The 17,618-nt window shown below is 37.1% G+C and overlaps 1 protein-coding gene across 5 annotated transcripts in view; it reads left to right on the plus strand.

The window, feature by feature from the left end:
• PDE7A (phosphodiesterase 7A) overlaps nucleotides 1–17,618 on the plus strand; it is a 76,727-nt gene that overhangs the window by 20,745 nt on the left and 38,364 nt on the right. For 2 of the 5 annotated variants that reach the window (XM_039702803.1, XM_039702805.1), the window contains exon 1: nucleotides 12,578–12,708. The exons of the other annotated variants lie outside the window; for them this stretch is intronic. In XM_039702803.1, the coding sequence (XP_039558737.1) occupies nucleotides 12,649–12,708 (60 nt within the window). In that variant the 5' untranslated portion in view covers nucleotides 12,578–12,648. Of the gene's footprint in view, nucleotides 1–12,577; nucleotides 12,709–17,618 lie in introns of those variants that run through there. 5 annotated transcript variants of the gene reach the window in all.

Below are 17,618 nucleotides of genomic sequence, written 5' to 3' on the forward strand. Positions count from 1 at the left end.
TAAAATGTGTTAATTTTTGAAACAGATTTTTTGTTTTCTATAATTAGAAATTATGAGTTATATATGTAGTTTATATCCTAAAACACCAGAAGTGGTCTCTAACATGATTGTAGAGTTTTTTTTTTTAATTTATTTCTTAGGTTATGTGGGTAAAGTATGTTCTGACCAATAGCTTTGTAGTTCAGTTGTTTGTTTGTTCTGGGTTTTTCTGGTTTGTTTGTTTTTGTGTGGTTTTTTTCTTTCTTTTTTGTGTGGTTTTTAAAATTTTTTTTTTCCAATTGAAGTTAAACAGAAGAGTTGTGAAATAAGTTTTCTTCCCTTATGGATGTAACTCTAAAGATAATCACAGCATTTGGGAAATCCGCATTTCAATTGCCAATTTTTTTTTCCAATTGAAGTAAAACAGAAGAGTTGTGAAATAAGTTCTCTTCCCTTATGGATGTAACTCTAAAGATAATCACAGCATTTGGGAAATCCGCATTTCAATTGCCTCTGCAATCCACGTTAACATCCTTACATTAATGCATTGTGAGATTTCATTTTTTTTAATGTTTTACAGGAAATCCCTTCCTCCTTTATTGCTAAAAATGTACTTGCTTTTGTTGTGAAAAGCATTTTAACCATACCTTGTGGGGTTTTTTTGTCTGGGAAGAATGAAGGATTGGATGTATTTAAAAGGCAGTTAAATGCCACTCTGGAGAAAAAGATACTTCCCATGCTTCCATCTTGTAATTGCTTATTAGTGTGGACATATGCATCAAGCTTTTCCTAGATCATGATTGTATGCTTCTCATTTGTTGAATGCTTGATGTGAGCTTCCCATGCTTCCATCTTGTAATTGCCTATTAGTGTGGACATATGCATCAAGCAAAATTTTCCTAGATCATGATTGTATGCTTCTCATTTGTTGAATGCTTGATGTGAGATCTGGCAGCCTGATTTGCCTTTCCTGCCCTCTTCCTCTTCTCCACCCCCTCTAAAGAGGGAGATGCTTAGGCTCAGGAGCCATGCTTATGTGTGGGCTGCATGTAATTAAAAAAAAAAATAAAGAAGAATGCAATTCTAGCAGTTTTAAATTGTGTGCCCAGAAGAACTGATGTCTGGGCTATGATCTTGATGCTGGGCTGGAGTTTGAGGATGAATGCTTATCATAGAATCATAGGATGGTTTGGGATGGATGTGACCTTAAAGATCATCCAGTTCTGTCCCCTCTGCCAGGGGCAGGGACACTTTCCAGTAGACCAGGTTGCTCAAAGTCTCATTCAATTTGGCCTTGAACACTTCCAGGAAAGGGGCATCCAAAACTTCTCTGGGCAACAACTTGTGAAGTGCTCTGATAGTTTGATGAATGCTCTGCAGAAACCACTGGAAAAAATGATTCTTTCTTTGGTTTTTGAACCCTTTGCAGTATGTGAAGGCTATTGACATTTCAGACCTTCCACTTTTTAAGTAAAGAATTATGACTTAGTTATGGGAGCAACAACCTATGTGCGTAAATTGACTTGGGGACTCTGTGAAAAACCAGAATGGAATCTTGTTCTTGGTCTGTTAAACAACAGCGAGTATGTGCTGTAGGAGAATTGCTAGTAATCTTTGTGTTTTTAACATACATTTTTTGAGGTGAGGTCAAAATTAAGGGTATCGTAAGTATGGATTATAATAAACCGACTGTTTTAGCTAATGATTTGTTGCCAAATATATCTTCAATGCAGGATATTTTCCAAAATGTTTGCATTTCTTGTTTAGAGAAATGTCTGCACCTTCCTTGAAAGACATAAAAACTACTTAATAGCAATACTTGTGTATCTCAAAGCAGAATAAAAAGTTCAGTGTTAAAAATGAATTTATTATTTCTAGGATTTGAGAAGTTTTTGCTCTTCATGGTTTGGAAAGTAAATGAAAGACCAAGAGTTGGGCTTTTCACTGGTTATTTCAAGGAGTTCTCTGGTGTGGTATGCGATAGGACTTCACCCAGGCTAATTTAACCAATTTAGCCACAGCATGTCCTACCTTTCTTTTCCTGTTCTCCTCCACTGTTCGGTGGAATATGATGCAAAAGAGAGGACATTAGAATGAGAGTGAGTTGTTCAGAAATTTTTGATTAGAGGCATGAGGGCAATTTGTAATTTTGTGTAGGAAGCAATAAGAAAGACATTGAGGCAATTTTGGTGGGAGTAGGCTGATTTACAGAATGGGAAGCAAGGTTCTGTTGTGCGTGTCACAGGCTGGCTCCCCATGGAACCTTGAACCCAGAGATCTTGAACTACAGGCTGGGTTGCATTTCTTTCTATATTTCTTAGCTATGTGTTTGGGAGTGGTCTTTACTGTTCCCTTTAGGAGCAATAACATCCATGTTCAGTAACTTATTCTAAAGCAAAAAATGTTTTTAATGTTTTCTACTATTCTTTTATTCTGCATGATCATCTGTATTTCCATGAGTCTTAAAACTCTGTCAAAATGAGAAAGACTTTAATTATACTGAGGTCTTGTGTCTGTTTTCCATCGTATTTGATGAAGTAACTGACAGCAGATCCTCCTTTCCCCTGGAAAACGGGGTGAGTGATGCTGTGCACCTTTTGATTTGTGAACTGCCAGCTCTGACATAATGACGAGAAGCCTGCAATTTTGCTGTAGTCATACAAGCTACTTCTCTCCTTCACATTTTCCGACTGTGTTTTGGGGGTTGCTTATCTAGCTTGCTTTGTCCTTCTGCTCCTTTCCAAAAGTTCCTCTGTAAAACTAGTTCACTACAATAACAATAAAATTATGATCCAATATACCAGATTACCCCTTTCCTGCCTAAATCGTATAGCATTAATGAAATTAATTGTGTCTTGATATTTTTAGTTTGTCATACAGACAGCAGAAGTTTAGTCCTGGAGAGATAGTCCTGGAGATAATCCTGTAGCAAGCTGAAAAGGCTTCTTGCAGAATAACAGGATGATTAGTGATGCCAGATTTGAAGACAAAACTGGAATCTGATATCAAAAATGTGTGTGATTTCCACATTCCTGAAATGCATACAGAGCTACTGGTCATGATTCTTGGTTACAATGTAAGATTTCATTATTAGCTTGTGTGCAAACAGAGCATGCAGCAAGCGGACTAAACCCCAGACTTCAAATAACAAGTTCACCCAGAGTAGCTAACTGTTGCCTTAATTAGATACAGCTTCAAAGTATATGCTAAGATTTTTCCACTACAGCTTTTTATCACTTCCACAAGTTCAGCATGCCCTATACAGATGCTTAATTTGTATGCTGGGCCCTGTGATAAAGCTATTTCTGTCGATGAGATTCCAAAATTGTAGGCACTGATGTCAATGCAGATGAGGTTAGCCTAATTTGGTCAAGAGAGGGCTATGCCATGCAAAATCTTCTTTACATGGGCACATAAAGGCCAGTGCCAAGACTGACAGGTGTCCAGTGGGTGGCAAGCAGCTTTAGAGAAAAACATTCTTGTTGGTACTGCTACAATTCTTGCTTCTTTAAGAAACAATGTAATAATTATAAGGCTGTTTTCAGCATCCCTGCAGGATAACTAAGTAAAATAGCAATGACACGTAATTTTACAAATGTAGATCTTCTAAATCCTATTGAAATAATGTCTTTTCTATGCTTAATTCAATTTATGTTTAGTGTTTAAGTCCTGATAGTGAAAGTAGCATCTTGTTACCTTCAAAAATGGCATATTAAATTCAGAGGTGTACTGCTGTGAAATTGCTGTCAGAAAAATTACTTAAAAGTGGTTTTTAATTGTAGGAGGTCTTGGAATGTTGTAAATGAGATAAAGTGCATGCTCAGGTTGAATAATGAGGAGTCTATACAAGGATATAGTTCTTGAGAGAAGGCTGTAGAAAGGTGCTAGTGGTAATATCCACCTTTTTTTCCTATATCAGTATGTCAGCAGTGAAGTGTATCAAAAATGTATTAATCTATTAATAGAACACTTTCTTTGTATGCCTGTTTCCGCACCTCCTTCCATGCTTCCCCTAGGAGGATTGCAATTGTTTTTTGCCTTGGAATTTTTTTATATTAGTTTTGAGCTTATAATTCTTCTTCCTTTGTCAGCAGCTTCTTTCATAGTACTGACCTATTAAAAAAAAAAGCAGATTTGTTTTTGTTTGGTTTGGCTTTTTCTCTGTGTGCAGGAAAATATTTCTTACACTGACATCTCTGTAATGGAAAGTTGAGCCTTTTCAGTGTATTTCAGTCTTGAACACAGTAGTCTTTTTCAGTTCAACACCTGCAGACATGAGGCACAACACTACTGAAAAGCTCCCTCTGTTTCAGGGTCAGCTTTATCTGGAGTGGGTGAGAAGCTGAAATAAGTAGATTTGGTTTTTGATGAAAAGTGTTTAGATGCATGGATTGCTGGCACCCACATGTTGACAGAATATTAATGCAAGGCAATAATTACATGTTTAAAGCTGTGTAGATGTCTAGAAAACATAAGATTTGTATGAAAATCCCTTTATTAAATTTCATTAACAAGTTTTTAGAGCATTTTCTATAAGAAATCTGCATCTGCTACAGATCAGAGAATGAGAATTTAGAAGTATGTAGGAAAGGGTAACTCAATGAAATGAAAGGTGGGAAGCTGGCAATAATGCATTTTGGCCTGGAAAGTGAGGGAAGGTGTTGAAGTGGCAGGTGTGTGCCATGGGGAAAACTAGTGTTTTCAGCTTGCTGTCTCATTAGAGCTTCTTCAGGTTTAAGAGGTTCAGCTGAAATTAGTCTGCCTATTCAATTCAGTTGAAATTGATCATTTTATCCTTAAATGGAAGACTAAAAGCATTTTTGGGTATGGTGGCCAAGCAAATTCTGCAGTAAGTGTTTAGTGCAGATGCATCTGTAGATGCATCTGGGAAGAACATTGTAGCAGAAACTAACTGCTATGGTTTGGGTTTGTATAAGGTGTATATGGGGTTTTCTGTTGTTCGGTTTTTGTAAATTTTGGGTTTTTTGTTAGTTTCATTTGTTTGGGTTTTCTTTAAGCTTGAAATGTTAAGGTTTTTGTTGAGGTGAAAGAAGTTGAATGTAGTTGGTCAGTCTTTTCTCTTTTCTGTATTTCATGTACTATGATATGTCTGGCTCCTTAGTTTTGTGCTTTGCCTTTTGGTGATCTTTCTTTGACACCCTTTATTCTTCATAAACTCTGTGATGACTTTAATTATTATTTTCATTTACTATCATAAATTAAATACAATACTGATTTGTGAATTTGACAGCAAATGGTGTAACCAGTTCCAGTGTTCATTCTCTGTAGTTCTTCAGTTACTGTAATGGAAATAATCACAAAATAAGAGCATGAAAGCCAGACTTTATTTATTTCAGATGTTGCTGTCTCTGCTTAATTTGTAAAAGTGAATCTTCCAGCTTTCCCCTTGAAATATAATTTTTTTGACAACCTAATATTTTTATGTGATGGCTAGCAAGGAAACAGAAACAAAGATCATTTTATTACTGCCTTTCTAATATTTAACATACTGTTGGAGATTTAGCATATGCCAGTATGCCTCGGGAACTGCTGAAATGTGTTAGGTTTTGTTTTCTTTGTTTTTTTCCCCGTGGGAGTTGTTAATTTTTTTAAAATGAGATTTGAAAATTGAAAATCCTTGCTTAAAGTAAATGGTAGCTGTGTTGCCTGGGGAGTCTTAGTAAGCGTGAATATTTTCATTTTGTGTAAACTGTTCTTTAAATGCTTCCTACAAAGTGAATTGAAGTGTGTGTGAAGGGGTTAAAGGTAGCTTTTAGCAGTGCTGGATTAGGAAAAACTTGCTAGACAAGAAAAAGGCAGGAAGATCTTACTGTAGGCTCAGAGAGAGATGAGCCCTCATAGCTATGGGACTACCCATCACTTAGTCAAATAGAGGCTTTTAGTTTTTACTATAAATTTTATTTATTTCCTTTTCATATGTGATTGAGAAAGAAGCCCAGGGAGCAAGGGAAAAGGAGCATCTCACATTGTACCCCTGTGCCTTTTGGCCTTCACTTATTGCAGTGCATTGCTCTCTTCTCTGAATTCATGAGCTGGACAGACACTCATCTGTAGGAACTCAGGCGTGAGCTGCTGTGGGGAGGCCCCAAGTGCTTCCTGTGCTCCCCCTTTCCACACGCACGCTTCTGGAGGCTCTGAAGAATCACGGGTGAGCTAGTAGTGTTCATGTAAGTGTAAAAGTTACTGGGAAAGCTTCTCTCCAAGGCATAAAGCTTAAACCATGGAGGTTTTAGAAGGCAGACTTGTTGTGTCCTTTGTGTCTTGTATTGATAGTTTGTAAAGAATTATAAGATACAACTTGCGTGACTTTAAGTTCTGTAATTTTCTTTTCTGGTTGTTGTGATGTGTTGACAGTTTTGCTGTGTCTTCCTGTGAGATTGTAAACTCAATGTTTTTTATTTAGATTCCCATTTAAATATAGCACAGTAAGATGATCTTTCACTGTTCAAAGGATATGCTTTAGAAATAGAACATAAATTTTTTATTCCAAAGTCTAAAACATTGGTAGCTTTTCTTGTCACACGGTAATGTTCAACTGTTCTCACTTACATAGCTGGGTTACTTGCAATATGTGAAGTACGTGGGAATTGAAATTACTGTTGATTTGCTTCCAGTATACCATTCAGTCTTGGCTGAAGGTGTATTTAACAGTGAAACACAGTAACTCGGAGGAGATAAAACTCAACTTCTTGAGTTCTAAATCTACCTTTACTGAGTGGATTGCAGTCTTGAGACCCTGGTGGAACTTTGTCTTATAACAATGGTACAGTTCTTTAACTCTTTGAAATCACAGAAGAAGGTGTTTGTATTGAATTCTAAAATGGGCCTTGTTTCTTGCTGTGAATGAGCAGGTTGGCAGTACCTGCCAACAGGTGTGGGCAGATACAGGCTGCTGTAGACCAGTCCTGACTGAGCATCTGTGCAACTGCTAATATGGTTCTCTGTCCAAGGTGATAAGACTCACTACATGCAAGGGTTAAAAATTAATATTTCCAAAAAAGTAGATGACAAATACATGTGTGTCATGTACTTTTTTGTACTTTTTTTGTTTGTTTCTTTAAAGATGCTTTTAAAAAAAGTAGTGTATAACTCCTTTCCAAAATCTTTTCTCCGGAGAGAAGCAGAAATCTTAGTTCTGTGAATTCAAGTAAAGTCCTAAAATGCCACAGTAAGTAAACATCCTTTGAAAGCATGTGTCTGAATAAATCAGAGGAAGAATACTGTATTGTAGAACTTCAGTTAATCTTGTGGTGATTTGTTTTACCTAAAACAGTAAATTTCAGGAGTTTCTATATTTAAATTATCTAAATTGGATTGCTTGTCACTGAGACAGTTTATACCATATAACACTTTTCTTAATGAAAACACATCTAGTTCATGGTATGACAGAGGTACTGAGAGTGTTCTAATTTCTATTGCAAATTTCAAAAAGAAGTAAACCATTTCAAGGTGTTTAATCTATGTGAGGAAGTTAAAGTGTTCTTATACACCCCTCAACTATGCTATGTATGGTTTTGTCTTTTTCACTTGTACATGTCCATTTCTGTCAACCTGCAAAATCATGATGTTGAGCAAATAAGAAGAAAGGTTTAAAACAGCCAACAGAAAAATGCAATGTTTAATAATGTGCTTTTTTGGACAAAGATTTATATGATTTATTTGTAAAATAGAGACTACCTCTTACCACTTTTAGAAATAAAGGACACAGCATGATCCTGATTGTTTTCTATTGCTATGTTGCAGTAGCAATAGAAAATTCACTGAATGAGTGATGGTACAGAAATGCAAGTTGTTGACTTCTTTCATTCATTGGAATTGTATCTCTTCTAAGGGGGGTTTCTTTCCTTTTCTATCTTACTGAGGGCTGAAATGGAAGATTTCTAAAACTGAAAAGTGTTTTTTAAGTGCCCTCTGGATCCGTAGCTGTTCGTGACTTTCAAAGTTCATGTTTTGGAGTTCTCAGCCTTTGGTTTAAGATCAACCAGCCTTTTGAGATTAGTTGCAATGAGTTAGGCAGTTGCATTGGTGATTTATTGTGGTTTTGAAGGTGAATTTTGCTAACTTTCTTAGATTTTCATATTTGCTTATTGCTTGCTAGCTGATATGTAGCTTTGTTGATGAGTCACTGTCCCTGGAGTTATTCAGAAGATGCGTAGATGTGGCATTTAGGGATGTGGTTTAGTGGTGGACTTGGCAGTGCTGGGTTTGTGGCTGGATTTGATAATCTTAAAGGTCTTTAACAATCTAAATGATTCTATGATTTTGTTAATAAACAGCTGGAGTAGTTGGAATCTTGTACCTAGTTGCAACTTAGGCTAGCATGGAAAATCTTTTAAAGAAGAAGCTGAATTGGAAGAAAAATGCTTAAATAACATTTTAAAATGTAAATAGAAGTAGCATTTGTAAAAGTTGGTCATTTTGTATGCATTGTGAAATTCTAGAGGTTCTGCTCTTAATATCTATAAAAATAATGGTGCATTTTCTTTTTTTTCCCATGAGAGCAGTGTTTAGTGGTTGGGTTGGGCTGCAGCAGTAGCTACCCACACTTGTTACAAGAATACTTACATATTACCATTTAATTATTCTTTTTTAGTGAAGTCTGCTGGAGAGAGAGATCACACATGATATATAACGAGACAGGGAGAAAAGCAAAGATGGAAATCAGTTATGTTTTTTTTCCACTGTGTGCTGATAAATTTGTAAATGATAGGCTTATTCCTCTACTGTCATTGCATGCTGTTCATATAGTAAAGTTCCCAGACTGGTTCACAGCAATAATAGGTCAGTCAGGAGTGTATCCTAGAAATCAGTGTGCCACAGGCCTCTGTTCTGGAAGGGGGTGTTTGAAGGGCAAAGGAGACTCCATGGAGATTTCTTTTCTGGGCCAGGTGTACAGGTGCATGCACAAGAAATCAGGTCATTCTGACCTGAAGTAGGAGTGATAAGCAACTTTATGCCTCCAACTGAGCATAAAAACTCAGGTGGTGATGGAGATCTACAAAGCCCTGCTGTATTTAAAATGGAGCGACATTTGAGACCCAGCAGTGTATCTGAAATCTGGTGCTCTTGCTTCAGCTCTGGATTTCTTGTAGGTGTTCCTGAAATGGGTTTTTTTTGAGGGGCTTAGAGCATTTAAAGGCACTTCTGCACAAACAGTAGATACTAAACTTTTTAAGGCAGCCCTGAGCCATTCCTCAGGGCTGATGAACTTTAAGAAAATAAATAAATATGGAGAAGTATTGGATTAGGTGGGTACTTAGAAATATACCAGTAAAATTGGGATCCTGTACGTGGTACCTCAAATAGCAGAGTATGTAATGGGAAATGATGGGTTTCCACATGGAACCTTGCAGATCTCTAGGAGTGTATATGGAAATAATTGGAGCCTTACAAATAATCATGGTGTGTTAATGAGGGAGCTACTTTGAATGGGTAGGAGCTGGTCCCATGTAATGCCTGTTTTCCAATGAGAGCAAACTGGTATCTTCAGCAAATTCCTGAGTGGAATCTTTGTAACAACTGTTTCAAGACCCCGACTGCTTTCTGCTGTATTGATAATGCATGCTTGTCTTATCAGGAATAGCACAGAGAGGTTTTGTTCAGTCAATGCAAAAATTGTAGCAAAACATGCCTTTGACTGCTTAAATGCATCTACAGTGTTGTGTATCATCAAGTGTACATTGAAGCCACTGGGGTATTTCTGTTTCTTCAGAAATGGTAAGAGACAGCAATTGCACTTGTATGTGTGAACTAATGGTAAGGAGAGAGGAATAATTAACAGCTTGTATGTGAATGTTAGGTATTGTAAGTCTTGCCTAACCAAACATGGTGTCTCTGCAGACATCAATAAAATTTTTAGAAAATTTTAGAAAGTTTTAGAAAAACTGAAAAAGAATCTGTTAGAAAGCAGTAAAGAAAATGAAACAGCATTAGCAACTTCCCCAATTAAAAAAAAATACATACAGTGCAATGTATGATAGCTATTCTTTTTTGTGTGCTTCTTGGTTTCAAGATGAAGCTGAGACTGATGGTGGTGTCCACAGCTCAAGGGTCCCTGCAATCCCGGAACTGAGGCAGTATAACAGGGAGTATGTTAACACAGATAGAATTCAGTATTACCGCATTTTTATGTAGCCTTCTACCTGTGGGTTTACAGTACTTATTAATAACTTTGAATAATTTCTTCTGTGTAAAATGTAATCTTTTTCACCTTGCAGCTGTTAGTAGGGTTGTTCAAAGCAGCACTTTCCCCAACAGAAGCACTTCAGTTTCTGTGTTGATTTGTTAAATTTTTCATACAAACCAGTGCACTTTCTGACGTTACTCTGTCTCCAAATTCAGAATTGTGTTGCTAAAAAGAATCTTTCCATTACCAAGCTGTAATTAAAACAAGTAATGGTCTAGTGGTGCTTAACAAGCAGTCAATATACTTCTCTTTCTGTGTTCTCATAATAAACTTATTCATGAGACAGTTTTGAGATAACTTCCAGTAAGAGAAGGCTACTTAATTAAACCACTTAATGATGGAAGACAAAAGAGGAAAGGGTGATCACTTTGTATAGCTCTGTTTGCTAAGATAATGTTGTATTTCTGAAATTGGTGGAAGAAAGTCTTGCTCCATGCACCTGGGGCAAGACTATGCACACACTCCAAGAACATCTTCATGTGTTTTGAGGCAGGAAAACAAGATATGCCAGGGATTGATAATAGTGGTGACTCAAGCATAAATAGCCTTATACTCTTTGAAAAGCTTGACATTTTAAAGAGTATAAGGCTATTTATGCTTGAGTTTTATTCAGAGGAGAGTTCAGACTTGAAGCAAATCACCTCATTGTCCCTGTTTGCTGTGCTCATTTGATTGTTTTCTGGAGTAGTTTTGGTATGTGCTAACCAGACATCTTCCAAAAGAAACAAATCATTCACTACTTGTGTGCACCTAATGTGCCTTAACCCTCAATAAGGTTGTAGAGATTTGATCAGTTAGTGGATCACTTTTTGGCAGCTTTGAACCTCCTGTGGTAGGATCTGCTTCGGGAAGATGGAGTAAATATGGCCTTCAAAAACAAATTAAAACTCCTGGCCTTCATATAGTATAGGTGTAAAGATCACAGCAGCTGTGTTTTGATCTGCTCCAGTTGTGCCAAACTGTAATGCAAATATAGCCTGATGCCATTCATTGTGGGTTTGTTTTTTTAAAGAAACATCAGACTAGTGGTGATTAATTGTTAGGGTGTTTTAACCTTGTCAACTGTTCGGAGGTGGTAATGTTTTTAAATTTATCTCTGTGACAGTTTGTATTTTATGTGGAACTTAACAGACCTTTAGATAAGTGCTGCATTCATGAAGTGACGTACACAAAGACCCATTCTGAATGTTCTTGCCTTTGCTTTTCATCTGACTTTTTCTGGGGCGTGGGGACAGGGCAGAAGATAAATGTTTGGAAAGTAATGGTTCTGTAGGGATTCCCAGGTTGTTCTGAGACCATGCTTATAGCTTAAAAGACATAATAAATATTCAGAATCATGATATAAAATAACAAAGAGCTCTATCCCATTTAACAAATCTTCTCCTTAATTCAGTAAACATCCGCTGTGATGTGTGTCCCCTTTTCCTTTGGAGGGGAGGAAGTCTGTTTCTTAATGTTAAAACTACTCCTTTAGTGATCTGAGCTAACTTTTGTGTTTTGTGGACATATTGAAATTTGTTTTTTTTTGCGAAAAAAGAAAAATTATAGGAAGAGCAGACTCTTCATATAATTTTGCTTTCAGTTATTCACTGTCATCCTTTTAAACCCCTCATTATCCTACACTGTTCCTTTTTCTCCCCCACTGTATCTTTTTTTTCTAAATTAAACACTTTTGTCAGCTGAAAATGACAGAAATTAGAATGAATCTCAAGGCTGCACCAAGCATGTAGGACCACTTTGCTGCACAGTCAGTGTTCTTGGAGGAAGTGAGACTGCTTTCCGACCCTGGGAGGGGCTAGGGAGGCTGTAGCCAGGTTCAACCCTCGGAGCAATAAATAAAAGCCCCATGCCAGTTCAGGCATGAGTGTGAATGGTTAGTATGAAGGATGGCTTGGTATTTAGTGGACAAAAGAAGTTAGACAATGACAATTGGTCTGAACAATTGGTGCATTAACTTTCATTAACATTATTTGTATTACTTTGCTATAAAAGCAGTTTTGAAATATGTTTTGAATTCAGTTCTTAGCAGTTCTCCAGGTGGCAGAGATAAAAGGAACTTGTGAATATCACAAGTGGTGGAATCTGCTGGAAACAGGCTCTTCATGGCATTTGAAGGCAAGGCAGTATCCTGACTTAGCTCGGGTGTTTTGAGTACTGCAGTTTGATCCTATTGTCTGGCACGCTTTGCTGTAGTTAAAGATGATGAAAGGATGTAATCATGGTTTTACATTTCCGTTGGCATTTCTGTGGGGTTTAGTGAGTTTTCCTAATTGCCATATCCTCTGGTTGTAAAACTTTCTTGTTGAGGCCAGCGCTGGCAGCGAGAGGAGCGGGGCAGAGCACATTGCAGGGGCTGTCAGGTGACAGCTGCTGCCTGCCCTGTGCCTCACTGCTGTGCCTGCTGCTTTCAGCACTGGCGGCCGTCGGGGGGAGAGTATGCTTCAGGTATTGGGGGTGATCCAATGGGAATTGCATTGATCTGGTGTTTAGCTCTGATCCTTATCAAATGGATTACTTCTAAGGTAGGCCATTTTTTAAATATGTTTTGACTAACTGGGCTTATAAGTAGTCTTATAAGAGACAAAACAGGTCGTTAAGAACTTCACAAGTGCTTATTTTTCCTTTTAAAATATAATCTGTTTTGGAAACATCATTTGCCATTTACAACTGTGTTTCTTAAGTGTTCATACATGAATTTGTAGTTCTTGACTTTTGCTTGCCTTGAAGTGGGAAGGAGTGTGTTTGTAGCAGTGCCAGTGAGGAGACGGGAAAAAAAGGGATCTGAAATGGCAGGAGTTGGCTTGCCTGTGTTACCAACAGATTTCCAGTTTTGTAGCACCTTAAAACCTTTGTGAGAATAAGGAAAAACAATTTTAAACATAGTGAGAATAATACAAATTAGTGTATTTTGCTTCCTGGGCAGGATATCCTTTTTGTATGGTTGATTTCAGAATTGCAGGAGTGGAAATACCAGTTTTGTTTGCTTATGTGAAATATCTGCTTTACTTTGTAGCCTTTCCATTTGAGATCCCTGTGTTCTGTAAAATGCTACTGTCAGGATTAGGTTTTTACTCTCTCGTTCCAAAGAATATAGATATCCCCATAATGGATATTTGTGCTAGTAAATATAGGTGAGATTGGTGTCTGGAGATGAGATCAGGCTCTTCTCAGCTCACTGCAAAAAGGAGGAATAAATTTAAGTGTAGGATAATGGAGGAGAGCCAGAATAATTGGAGAACATTAAAGAAACATTAAAGAAAAAAAATACAGTTCCTGCATTCATAGATATTCTTTTTGTTATTGCTACTGATACACTTCTAAATCTTTTGTACAATTAACAGGAGAATCTGAACAAGCATGAGTTTGTTGTGAAAACAAGCTTTGCCAGGCACCCATGCCTGTACTCTTCAGTCATTGCCAATAACGTGTTTCTAAATTTATTAAAAGCAAAAATGGTCAGGCTTAGTTGCTAGCACTTGTGACAATTTTTGTCACATCAAGAAAAAGACCAACATGCCCAATGGATGTTCGCTTGTGACTGAAGGCAGATTGTACAAATTTACAGCCTGTGTGCTAGACCAGTACATCATCTGCATTTTACCGGTACCTTGTTGAACTGCTGGCTTTTTGGAACTTGACATAAAAAACCTATTCAAGGATTATGTCTAATCCAGTTTGGTCAGAGATTGTTTTAAAGTGGGGAAAAAGAAAAATTCCAGGTAGCTGACATAATACAATTAGGCATAAAATTCCCTGCTATTTATGATTGTGTTTTTACAGGTGCTAGTGGTGTTTTCTTTTAAAGAATTAATGGTTTTGTGTTCATTCAGTTATCTGTTTTGCCATTGCCTTGATGCTGTTCTGATTTAGTTTCCTTAGGCAATACCCGTGTGTATTACTGTCCTTACTTAAACCAATTGCTTGTGGGGTTTTTTTGACTGTACAGTCTTTCTGATCAATTGTCAAGCTTTTGTTTTGTAGATTTTTAAGTCTTGATTTTTTTAAAATATTGTTAAAGCTTTGGAGAAATTTTATGCTACGTGGTATACATCTGAGGTGTATAAGAAAAAATAGCATACAGATGCTTGTGAGATATATGTATCACTAACATTGATAACGATCACTCAAATGATAGCTAAGTTTAAAAATGGTTGCCATCTGTCTTGGGAGGTGATCATGTGAAATAGCTTTATATGGAAGAAAATAGTAAAATTATCACATTTGAATATTTGAAGGAAAGGTGTGATTCTGTTTGCTGATGAAATTTCAGGAAGGCAGTATGAATGACATTTTCTTACTGCTGGTTTGATAAACTTTCAGAGTAATGCTTTGAACTGCAGTGAAATTTTTAAATAGTAGTAGGACTATTTTGCAGTGGCTTGCCTGAATTCAGTGTCAATTTAAGTGCTTGTAAAGAGCATTTTTCTGTGCTTTAATGAGTTAAAATCTTGATGGTGCTTTTTGAAAAACTGTGAATCTTAGCATGAAAGTTTTAAATACTTGAAATAAATCTAAGATACGTGACAGTCTTGCTTTTGAAATCTAATAATGGAGAAATAAGGTCTTAACTAGTTTGTCATTCTCAAGACTTCTAGTTCATAAATGGTCTTATGATCTTAAATGCTTTCCAAGGGTGTATATTTGAGGCAGCATAACCAGTACATTGCAGTTGCTATTGTATAACAACTTCTCCACACTTGTCTCCAAAGAAGTTGAGACTAATGCTCTAATAGTTCAGCAAAGATCTAGAAAGTCAGGTAGGTAAAAACACCTGCCTGTCTTGCTTTCTGTCATCCGTCTTTGCTTTCCAGGTTCTGAATAAACAACCAAGTAACAAAATGAGGGTCGTGTAGTCCATCAAAAAGCATGTATGGTTCTTTTGATGGGTGTTACTGAATTTTGAAGGCCAACAGCTCTAGCAGGTTTTGTTAGAGAATGAGAACAGGAGTTGTTTTGGTAGACAGTCCACAAGCTCGCCCTCGCCAAAATGAAGTGCCCAGCAGTAATGCTGGTGCTCTGCTCTCAACAAGATTGGGAAGTGTGTGTGATAAAACTGATACATCAATGGAAACATTTCTGTTTGACACAAACAGCAGCAGGTGCTCGGTTTCCAAGTGGTAACATGCAAATGCTTGTACTCCCAAGCATCAGTAAAGCGGTTTCCCTTTGAAGATGTATCTGTGTGCTATTTTGGCACGTTGTTCCCATTGCGTGGCCTTTAATAACTTTCTATACTCTGTGAAAAGATATTCAGAAAGATCTGACTTAAAATCTAAGTTCTGGTAGATACTCCCTTCGCATGTTTTTGCAAAGTCCTTGTATCAGTGTTGTTCTTAGGGGCTTAATGGATCTTCCAATTTAGTTTGAACTTCTTCCATTCACTTTCCACAAATATGTCTCAAAGGAGAAGAAAAAAGGAAGCTTTTTGACTGTATTGTACTTTTGAAGAATAGACAATACTCTAGTGTGAAACTGAAGTTTAAGGTGAGGCTTTGAAAGTGGAAATCCAGTATAAGCTATCCTTCCCAGTCATCTTTCTGACATCCATCTTCACTGCTGAAGCAAAATAGTCCACTCAGTTCAGGTGGCTGTGCTTGTGCCTGGAAAGGAGCAGAGCAGCTGAGAACCTCAGGTAATCATTTGAGGAATCTGTTGAATCACTTAGGATCCAGCACATTCCCACCAACCAAGTTGTCCTTGGGTTTGAAAATGGAACCTGCCTAAAAACAGACACGTTAGGGTTGTCTTGTCTTTGAGCACCAGTAACTCTGTCTGCTTGCTGGAATGGTGCTTATTTGTTTGATATTTGTACAGAGGGTCAGTATTGTTATTAACAGGTACAAGTCTTCAGGTAGACCGAAGAGGTGGTGCAGAGATTTAGAAATAAATTCTTATGGTAAATGAGTTAAAAATATTGAAAATAACATGACAACCAGTAATATTTTCTGATCCAAGGTGTCTGCAGGGTGATTCAGTGTATGCAATGGTTATTTCAACTGTGTAAGTAAGGTGTATTTTTAGGGTAAGTATGGTGTTGGTGTCTTGGTGTAGGCTACAGAGAGTGGGTCTTTGATTAGCCATGAGAAGGGTGGCATTTTCTGGGCATCAACAAGGGTGAAATCCTGCTGATTAAATTGTTTGAACAGTTGGGTGCTTGACAGTAACTTCAGTTCTTCAAGACCCATTTGCCTTCCTTATGAATTTGCTGTCTGATCATATCACAGTAAAAAATGAAGCATTAAATCTGGTTTTTCTCTTCACTGGTTTTAAGTAGTGGAATCTGGACAGTATATCTTAAAGAACTCCTTAGAAGGTATGTTTAATTACTTCTCTCTTTCTGCCTTTTTCCTTGCATTTTTTTGAGTACTGTAGGGGGTAGAATAACAAATGCACTGACAGTATTATTTGAAATGGGAAAAGAGGCGATGCACCACAACCTGCAGGAGGTGGTCTGTTACATACCCGCAGAGTAAGTTGACACAACGCAATCTGCCTGGATCAGCGTAGTGTCTGGATGAGTGCAATATTGTTAACTTATCACAAGTTGCTAAAAAACCTCTGTACCATTAGCTTTGTCCTTTGTCTCTGACTGCCCACCACAGTGCTCAACTCTGTACCTCATTTACTTGCCTGGTCTAAAGAAAAAAGGTCTGACCACTCATCACCCCCCCAATATCTGTTGGTGGAACTAACTTGCTAATATATGTTTTCCTCTTATCTATTTTATTTCACAAATTTCAATGAATCTTTGAGACCTCAGTCCTTTTAGCAGAATTAGCTGAAATTGTCCTATTTGTGTAGTATTGCTAGTGAAATTTATACAATAGATTGTCTCTATTTTTCCTTACAGAACCAAACTTTCTAAGGTAATTTTACTAGATTTGATTGTTTCAAGTATATCCTTGCAGAGCAAAATCACTTGTCTGTATAAGCAACTACTGTATGTTTTTAAAAAATGTGCTTTGTATTTGATATCATACATGGATGCACTACTTTATATATACTCCTTTATCTAACAATATTTTATTTTAGGGAGCAAGTAATAGACATTACTTTTAGAATTGACATATCAAAAGGATTTATTTTTCAGTAAATTTTTGTATATTGTTTTCCTTCTTGGAGACTAATGCTCCAGTTGTATGTGGGTCTTGTAGCTGCATGTGTGCTTAGGTTTCTCCTGTATTAGATTACAGAACTGTACTGGACATGTCCAGAAATCTGTGATAGACAGGTGCAAATTGCAAGTTAGCACTAAATTACAACACTGATTGTGCCTAGTCAGTGATATGAAATGTTCCGGGCTATGGAAAATATATTCAGCTGAGATTTGCTGAAACTTAAAGGCAAGTTTAATGAAAAACACTGAAAATGTTAGTGAGAAATCAGCATCATTTTCTGGCTGAGTAGTTGTATTTCTACCTTTCCCATCAGG

This window comes from Passer montanus, unplaced genomic scaffold (genome assembly GCF_014805655.1).
Source record: "Passer montanus isolate IOZ18808 unplaced genomic scaffold, ASM1480565v1 scaffold16, whole genome shotgun sequence".
In the NCBI taxonomy this organism is placed as follows: domain Eukaryota; kingdom Metazoa; phylum Chordata; class Aves; order Passeriformes; family Passeridae; genus Passer; species Passer montanus.